The sequence below is a fragment of the Rhamphochromis sp. 'chilingali' genome, assembly GCF_963969265.1.
Source record: "Rhamphochromis sp. 'chilingali' genome assembly, chromosome: 3".
NCBI lineage: Eukaryota > Metazoa > Chordata > Actinopteri > Cichliformes > Cichlidae > Rhamphochromis > Rhamphochromis sp. 'chilingali'.
In genome coordinates, this window is record NC_137931.1 from 45,318,405 (window position 1) to 45,328,239 (window position 9,835).

The 9,835-nt window shown below is 43.6% G+C and overlaps 1 protein-coding gene across 1 annotated transcript in view; it reads right to left on the reverse strand.

Moving 5' to 3' along the window:
• Nucleotides 1–9,518, reverse strand: part of acbd6 (acyl-CoA binding domain containing 6) — a 29,646-nt gene extending 20,128 nt beyond the window's left edge. The window contains exons 1-4 of the mRNA XM_080879004.1: nucleotides 9,045–9,518; nucleotides 8,779–8,843; nucleotides 8,246–8,342; nucleotides 1,483–1,556 (exon numbers count right to left, since the gene is read on the reverse strand). Coding sequence (XP_080735130.1) covers nucleotides 1,483–1,556; nucleotides 8,246–8,342; nucleotides 8,779–8,843; nucleotides 9,045–9,323 — 515 coding nt within the window. The 5' untranslated portion in view covers nucleotides 9,324–9,518. The remainder of the gene's footprint in view (nucleotides 1–1,482; nucleotides 1,557–8,245; nucleotides 8,343–8,778; nucleotides 8,844–9,044) is intronic.
• Nucleotides 9,519–9,835: the final 317 nt, after the last annotated feature.

A 9,835-nucleotide genomic window follows, 5' to 3' on the forward strand; every position in this document is an offset into this window, starting at 1 on the left:
AAGGAAGGAAAGCACACAATTTTTCGTTTTGATCCTTTCCATTAACACTGAAAACACACACACACACACACACACACACACACACACACACACACACACACTATAAACAAACTAATGATTAATGTGGGTCCTATAAACGACATGACATCAACAGCGCCGCAAAGCATGCTGGGAAGGTCACAGGCTACTCTGTCATCACTGGGGTACCAATGGTTTTGTGTTTGTGTGTAAGAGTGTTACGTGCTCACATGTGTGTGTCCAGTCTGGTGTACTGGCAGATATGTCCTTCATCCATCAGGCTAAACTGGTCACAGTGGTGGAGAACACTCATCTACCTGGCCTGAGCTTCACTGATCAACACCATGGCCACACCATTCATCAAACAAACACACACATACACCTACACAATCTGTCACCACATTCCCTGCAGGGCCCTGGTCGATCCCCTCGACGAGGCCGAGTTCCACGGAAGTATGAGAAACTCGAATAACTCAGCTTCGGCTTCCAGCAGAGCGTTCGGACAACAAAGCCTCCATTGTTTATCCCAATCCTTTTTCAGGGTGGGGGAGAGAATTACAAGTGTAGCATTCAAAGGCTCCTCAATCACACAGTGATCAGCTCAGTAGTCCAGGGATATCGCTAATCAATCCTGCTTTTGTCGATGCACGCTCCACACACGTCTACAAACACACACGCGCTCCAAAGTCGAGATGAGCAGCGAGCAATGCAATTAACTGTCTGGTTAACAGGTGCTTAGCTGTTTAATATGGAGAGGATCCGCGTGTTTCTGTGTGAGCACAAGGAAATTGAAATGCAGCAGAGCAGTGAGTGTGACAGTTCTGGCAGGTTGTGCAAGGACCTGGATGAAAACCTGCAGCAACGTATAGTGAAGACTGTATGTTTAGGCGTGCACAAGTGTGCAGATTTTTGCCTTCCTGGTTCCCACGGGAGGCATCGTTGCTATTGGATATCACCAAGAGGAGCGCTGTTCTGGGAACCCTGCTTCACCCTCCTCGCTCTGCTGTACCCAGGTCGTCTTCATCACCCCCACCCCGACGCAAAAAAATGAAAAAAATAAATCCATAATTAAAAAGGGGAGCCCGCCTCTTCCCAAGACCGTGCATACTAATCACATGCAGCCATTTATGATGAAAACCTGCAGGAATCACACATCTCATTTTCATCTCCAATAGAGCTCTTTTTCATTGAAATGAGGATGAGCTTTTTAAGCTTGAGCAGGTCTGCCAGGCAAGAGTAAATGGAGAATGTGTTTCATTAACATAAATCAGAACTTGATGACGTCTCTGGGCCTGAACTGCAGTTATGGTCTGTTGAATATAATCAAATACTGCATCAACAATGCCAGACTTAGACCGACCTGAGCATTAAATAAGCGGCGATTCACAATTGGAGGAAAAAGATGAGTCTGTTCAAGCTTGTGTTAGGATGTCAGTAGATTTCATTTCTGAGATATGCAGATACCTGATCATCTCTTCTTGGTATAGGGAACTGACTGCTGCACCGAAGCCTGTTCTCCTTTCCGCTCCTCGTCTTTCCTGTAACAACAGTGAGAAATGCAACATCAACAGTGAAAGCCACACAACAATAAATGCAGTAAACCCAGAGCATGCATATTTGGTGCACATACACAAACACATATTTAACCACCTACATCACACTCATTTATTTGGTATTGCTGAAGGACATTTAGTTATCATTGGTGTGTTTACATATTTACAACAAATCTTAATTGACTACTTTTTTGCTTGTTTTACCAGTGATGGTGGTCTGTTCAGCGGCAGAGATCTGCTGGTACCAAACAGCTGCTGTGAAAAGTAGCCAATTAAATACAGGTGTTTTGGAACATGTTGATTGGGACATACCAAGTGTTGCCACATGGAGGGGGGGGGGGGGGGGGGGGGGGTTCTGTTATTTAAACTATTAAACTAACTCTTTGTTGTGCTTTTTGATATTAGATAGTGTGTCAGAGTTTGTTCTCCCCACGTGTCTAAATTGTGCTGATGAGCCAGCTGCTGTCCCTCAGCTCAGTGTTTGGTTTGTTTGTGATTATTAAAGCCCAACGCTTAACCAGCTCAGTTCCTCAGGTATGGTAGCAGCGGTGGGATCAGTCACCTCAGGACACAGGCCTTTTTCAACAAACCAGTTTTTTCTTTCTAACTTTGACTCCCTTCCTGTACTTCTTCTGAGACTTGCACTGTGGAGATATGAGACTAGAATAGGTGAGGATCACACAGCTAGTGAAAAGCATGTGGAGACCTGAGCTTCTAATATGGCTGATGATGAGGGAGAAGATATCAAAGAGATACACATATGACTGTGTGGCCACTACCAGCTCCACCACCATCATCAAGTTTGCTGACGACACCGTCGTGGTGGGCCTGATCTCTGATAACAACGAGACGGCCTACGTGAAGGAGATTAGGAATCTGGAGAACTGGTGCCAGAGGAACAACCTCCTTCTAAACGTCAGTAAGACAAAGGAGCTGATAGTGGACTTCAGCACTAAGCAGGAGAGGAACTACCAGACCCCCGTCATCAACGAGTGCCCAGTGGAGAGAGTGGACAGCTTCAAATACCTCGGAGTTCACATCACGCAGGACCTGTCATGGTCCTGTCACATCAACACCGTGGTGAAAAAGGCCCGACAGCGTCTCTACCACCTCAGACGCTTGAGAGACTTCCAACTGCCCTCCAAGGTGCTCAGGAACTTTTACTCGTGCACCATAGAGAGCATCCTGGCGGGAAACATCTTAACCTGGTTCGGGAACAGCACCATGCAGGACAGACGAGCTCTACAGAGGGTTGTGCGGTCAGCTGAGCGCACCATCCGCTCCGAGCTCCCTGACCTGCACTCAATCTACAGCAGGCGGTGCTGGACCAAGGCCAGGAAGATGGTGAAGGACCTCAGCCATCCCAACAACAGACTGTTCTCTCTGTTGAGGTCAGGAAAGCGATTCCGCTCCCTGAAGACCAACACAGAGAGACTGAGGAGGAGCTTCTTCCCGCAGGCGATACGGTCTCTCAATCACACCACCACACAGTACTGACCCACACATACAGTTCTTACACACACTGGACTTTCTGGACTTTGTTTTTGCACAACACTGGTCACTATATTCTTCATTTCCGGTTAATACTTGTACAGCTGCTGTTATTGTGTATATATTTATTTATATTTCTTCATACATTCTTATATAGTTCTATATTGTGTATTTTGTTGTACAGTTATTTTATTTTCAACTTTAATTTATATATTTTATCTTATTCTTCCCAGTTAAATTTACCCTTCATTCTAATTTGTGTTGTACAGTTATTTCATTTTTAACCTTAATTTATATTTTATTCCTTCCTAGTTAAATTTACCCTTTTTAATTTTTCATATTTATTTCCTATCTTATTCATAGCCTTTTCCTTTTTTGTTTTCTTTAGGTCACGAGCAGTTGTCCAAGCATTTCACTACATATCGTACTGTGTATGACTGTGTACGTGACAAATAAAAATTTGAATTTGAATTTGAATAAAACTGAAGGAACTGGCTGGGAGCTTGCAAACCTTCATGGGACAGCATGTAGCAGCAACACTGAAATGCAGACTTGCACGTCGACCGACCCAGACCCACTGGAAGCTCCTGATGACGGAGATCACCGTCACAGGTCCAGCTACATCCTACCAGAAGTTAACTTCAGAGTCAGGTCAGTAACTCTTCTGAGCCAATATTACAAACATAAACTGAAGATGGTATTGAGCATTTCCTTGTTACCTTTGGGAGAATTGCAGCTGCCTGGACATGATCACATTCAGACTGGTTCTTCTGCCTCATTCGTCTACCTATAATGTTAAGGCCCCAATGTGCCTCAGTTCATATGAATGTTTATCAACTTTCATTTTCAGTTTCCTTCATATTTATCCTGATTAGAACCTCGGGGAGCTTTCTGGGAGGGTAAAGGAGTTGTGTGGGGAAATGGATTCAGCCTAAAAGTGAAAGAGTGCAGTGAAGTAATTAAGGAACAATAGTTAGGAATGTTCTAATCCTAAAACAGCCGCTGAAGCTGCCATGCTTGCTGACGTCTTTGTGGAAACCCAAAGGAAGGGACAGCCACTGAGTAAGACTTTTGATGAGTATGTCTGCAGGCCAGTATCATCACACCATCGCATTGGATGCGTCGGAGACTTGGGGCAACTTGGGGTTCAGCATCTTTCCCAAGGATACTTTGGCATGCACACTGGAGCATCCAGGAATCTCACCATCAACCTTCCAATTGATAGATGAGCTCCTCAGCGTCCTGAGCTACAGACACCCTGATAGGAATACCAATAAGTTACTATTGTTGCCATAAGGTCACACTAAGTCCAACAAAACTGACCCAAATGTGTTTTTAAAACAACAGAAATGTTGTTTGGGGGGCAATAAACCTCCAAAAAAAACCTGTTGTGCAGTCAGAGCTTTTGCCAAGCACCCAGCCTTCTCTAGCTTAGTTTACCAGCCTTGGGTTTCTTCTCCAGTGACAGCGGGATGGGCCCATCGATTCTCTATAAAGCAGGCTCCTACCTCTAATCTTTGAGAAACTAAAGCTGGCAAACAGTTCAGATGGTGTAAATCTGAAACGACTCTTTGGGGGCTTCAGACATGACCTCACTGCTAATAAATGGCCAACAAAATGTGCAATAGTTTTAAATGCATCATGTCTTAATTTTGTGACTATTGTTAATCTTCTGTTTTCATGTGATCCCACATTACATTCAGCTCAGCCAAGACTTTATTACCCAGACTATTCTTTGTGGGCCAACCTTGACTCACAAAAGAGCCCACACAAATCTGATTTCAGAAAATAGGCAGAGTGGGGAGAACATGACAAGCGAAGCAAAACCGTGCGTGCACTTTTGGGACAACCTAATTCACTTCAGAAACTCGGAATATTCGCTGATGCACTGGCCCTGCTCCTCTGCAGTATAATGCAATATAAAGGCAGTGTCTGCTCAACAATTGAGACAGGAACAGAGGTCAAACTGTGGCTATTATTCTCTCCCCTGCTTCTCTGTCTATGCACTTCTACTTACACCATTTAACTGTGCTTCCAAAAGAATAGCTGCTGCCATGCTATGGCGCTTTGTTAACACTAATAGAATCAGGTTCTTTACAGGCAGGGTAGCGGTGCTTTTGCTGGGCCCACCCCTGGTATTGTGTGGCTTAGGGCAGAGTCAGCGAGTATTGCCCCACAGCTTGGTGGAAGAGAAACGTGTCAGGATGGGATACGTGGTTGACAGTGATGCTATTTGGGAGACACAAATGAATGGATGGGGGGGGGGCAGCAAAGTGAGTGGAAGACTGGGAGAGGAAATGGGGGGAAAAGAGCAAGAAGCACAGACTGCCTTTAAAAATGAATGTTTCAGTGTTCCTTTGCTTTGCAGCCAAGTTGTAGCTGTGCATATGTGACTGTGTGCCCATCCCTCTGAGTAAAGAGTGCACGCTCTCATGTTCACATGTGCTCTGTGTATCACGAACACGGCAAACCAGAGTCATGATGCGGTGTAAATGAGAACAGAATCAACGATCTGCAAGTCTCAAACATATATTTTAGTCACAATCCAATATAGAAAACATTGACATTTTTAAACTGAGACATTCGTCTATTTTGTGTAAAATAAGAGCTCATTTTGAATCAGATGGCAGTAACATGTCTCAGAGTTTGAGGAGTGCAACATAAGACTGGAAAAGTGAGCAGTATTTAAAAGAAACAGCTGGAGGAACATTTTATTGCATGCCTGTGACCTTCAGGTGCACGAGTCTGTCATTAAAGTCACTGCATGGGCTCATGAACAGTTACAGAACTAAAATGTTCACCATGTCATCCACAAACGCAGGTCAGAGCTCTATCATACGAAGAACATGTGAACATGATCCAGCCGTCTTCTCCGGGCCAAAGGTCATTTAAAATTGTCTGAAACAAAGTCTAAAACTGTTTTGTGGTGAGATTGATCAAAACTTTATGGAAAACATGAACACGCTGTCCTCTGGACTAAAGAGGAGCAGGACCAAAATCCTGCATCTGTGATTGTAACGGGGGCATTTGTGCCTCTGGAACATGATCGTTTCAGAATTTCAGTACTGATGAGTGCTTTGAACATCTGGAAAGGCTGAAAGAAGCTCATCTAGAAGCTCCCATCCAGATGAGCTTCTTTCAGGGACGGCCGTGCGTATTTCTGGAAGATGATGCTGATCTAAGAAGAGTCCAGGTGCTGAAGAGGCCTGCCTATAGTCAAGATGTTTCCCAAACTGAAAACATTTGGAGCTTCATGAGATGAAGAATATGACAAAGACCCAGGACCGCTGAGCAGCTAGAATCTTATATCAGACACGAGTGAGACAAAGTGCACCAGCTGAGCAGACGCCTTTCAACCACAACCTGGGACCCTTTGCTGAGAGTCTTCCCCTGCTCGCTCTCCCCCTTTTTCTAGTCCACTCTTCACTGCTGAACTGTTTAAAAAAAAAAAAAAGAAGCCAAAAAGCAAACGAACAAACAAACAGAACGAAAGAATGGGACAACGTCCTCTCCCTAAAGTCCAGCAGCCGGTCTCCTCAGTTTGCAGATGTTTACACACTGTTGTTAAAAGAAGATATGTAATATATCTGTAGATATCAATATCTAACAGTGACTTTAATAGATTATCAGAGAGTGTAAACACTTCCCTTTGTGACTAAACTGTGACACTGGTGCTCACTCACTGCTGCTACAAACTTTATCATTCCAACTTTTAGATGATCTATAAAACAAAGTATAAAAATAAGTGTTTTATCAGTATGACGATTATACTCCATTACTGCAAACCATCCAAGGTTGGTGTTGAAACCTAATGTTGTCCCAAAGAGCAACCTGTTTATGGCACAGCTAAGAAAAGAGTGTGTAGAGATGTAAACAGTCACTATACAAATTAGCACATCCCAACAGCCTTAATATGAACATTTAAATAATTACTATTCCAAAATATCAGCCACTGAGGAAACCTGCGCAAAATTTTCATTTTTCTTTCTAAATGTGCAGAAAATAAGCAGCAACACGGTTTCAACAAAATGACAATGTGACAGTGACACCTCCTGGTGAACACTGGGTACTTCACAGATGGTTCTGTTCTATATCTGTCATCCTTTTTGGCCTAATTTCAGACATCTTACCTTTAAAGGTCTGTTTTAGTTCATGTACATTTCCAGAATTTGTTATCAGGTGTATAAGGTCAGAAATTGACAAGAACCAGGAAGAAACAGAATGACACTGTCGTTCCTTATGTGGTAACTCGGAATTTTCTCTATGCATAAACATCACAGTGCACTTCTGATCCAGCAACACCCTCAGACAAACCTGGTTCACCCCCGAACACAAGCTAAACAGCGTAGTGTACCATGTGAGGAGTGCTCGGACCATAAGAGAAACAACACTCCACAGACGCATGGCACAACAAGAAAGCCGCCTCATAAGGACAAGACGCAGCTGTCCACCTTCTCTTGAAGGGGAAAGGACGCTCTTCAATGATGCCAATGTTCAGATTTTTCACAGATTATTTGAGAAAGGAGCCCATCTATGTCCACTGTGACTGACCCCTGGTGACAATGACCCACGCCTTTTTTTTTCCACACCTGGGCTCACGGGATCACTACCTCCAAGAGGGCAGCCTCTTCTAGAGGTCAGACACCTGAAACTCTCAAATCTCTTGTTTTAGAACAGAAGAAGACTCTTGGATGGGAGGGGAAACATCTTCAAGAAGCAAAGAGTTCAGTTGCCTTCTTTTCAAACACTTCAGACTACCGTGACCTGTATGACTGAGAAATTACAGACATTAGTCTATAACCAGAAAATGTGTAAAGTGACGAGAACCAGAAACTCTTTCTACATATATTCAAAAACAAGACCATAAAAGTCATAAGGAGCATGATGAATGGCAACACTGACATTCAACATTCTCTACTAAAGGACCATCTTCCATAAAATCAAATTATTACTACAAAGAAAACTGTTGCAGTAAAGGCTGAGCTGAAAGCAAACGAACTGTTATAAATGTATAATTAATGTTTTATAATCTATGTTATCATAAGATCCATTGTAATAAAAATGTTCATTTGATCTCTTTATAAACTTACTGGTGTGACCCTCCACAACAGTCACAACATTAACCCACCTCTGCATCGGTTTAGAAGCAAAATGTGGATTAAAAATAAATTCTCAGGAATTACCTTCGTGCTGCCTTCAGGGTCTAAGATGTTGACACAGGAAATATACTCTTGCATTGCTTGTTCCTGATCCATGTCTCCAAGCTGCTTCCAGGCTTGCCTGTTATGATATCACAATTACCAAAGTAATCACTGTTAAAGCTTTTCACACGCCGTGAACTAAAACATGAAAATAGAAATATTAGATTCACTGACTTTGGGGGAATCATTTTAATACTTTGCAAGCGGATGGGCTGTTTGTGAATAGTGGTTTATTTTAAGTAGCAGAAACATTTTTCTTCATCAAGCATCTGAACGTGGATCCCTGAGCCTGGTTCTGCCAGAGGTTCCTGTTTAACAGGGACTTTTTCCTTTCCAGTGTTGCCAAGTGCTCGTTCGTAGGGGGTCGTCTGATTGTTGGACTTTTCTTTTTATTATTGAAGGTTCTTTGCCTTACAATGAGGCGACTGGTGCCATTTAAGTAAAAGTGAATTGAATTGACTTACTTGACCTATAAGGCTTTAAAATATGTGCAAAGTGAAATCTGGGCTACTTACCATTTTCTTTGTCCTTCAAAGTCAAAGAAACCAGGTTTTGGTGTATTGCACTTCCCCACTTTGACCTATAGATACAAAATCACATTACATATCTGATTTAATGTCGCCTGCAGTTGTGAGCCTGACTCGATTAAATACCAGAGGAGTCACGTAAATGCTGAGATTCATGGCGTGTGGGGGGTGTCCCGTCTAAAGCAGCGTGGTGCAACTACTTGAAGGCTCGAGTGTGGCCGACACACGCACAGTGACATTAATCGTACAATCACCTGTTTGTAGCGAGCGTACAGGTACAGCAGCTGGTCCCTGCTGGCCGTCTGTATCAAGTCTTTTACGCGGTCGGCGGCAGACTCGAACTCGCGCTCCAGCTCTTCTCCCTCCAGCCGGTCCCCCACCTCCATGGCGCTGCAGTCAAATTTACTCAAACCCAAGTCCGAATCCGAGTCCGAGCCTGCTCCACCGAGGGGCTCTCCTGTGTCGGGCCGGGCTGGATCCGTACCTGAGCCCGTCGCGGTGTCCGGAGAGGACGACGGCGAACCAGAAGCCATTGTTATTATTGTTTATAGCGTCTCAAACGACGGGAGCCGCGGATCTCCGTGAGAAACGCGGAGAAGCGTACGGAGAGCAGCTGCCTGTTATTTATATTATGTCTGCAAAGTGTTTCAGCAAAGACTTGGATTTTAATCCGTTATCGTAGCAAATCCGCAACAGTCGGATCTCTTTCTGCCGTTGGTCCGTGGCTGGTACTGTCAATTTAAAAGCGCCGGTAAAAAATCGCTGTTAGTAAGAAAGGTTCCGACTCTGGTGCGAGTAAAGACGCGAACACGCGCTTTTCTGTATATTTGTTATGAATGATTAAACAAAAACTAAATATTGTCTAAATGAAAATAAAATGTTTGAGTTTTTTCTGGTTGCTGTGTACATGTCACGTTATCGTAGGTCAGCGGACACCGAATAATATATATTAGCTGGCTAACTTAAGCGCTAAAGTAGCTTGCAGTGGGTTTGTTGATACTTTGGGTGGAAAAATGTTTCTTGAAATCTCCTCAAATAAAAATAA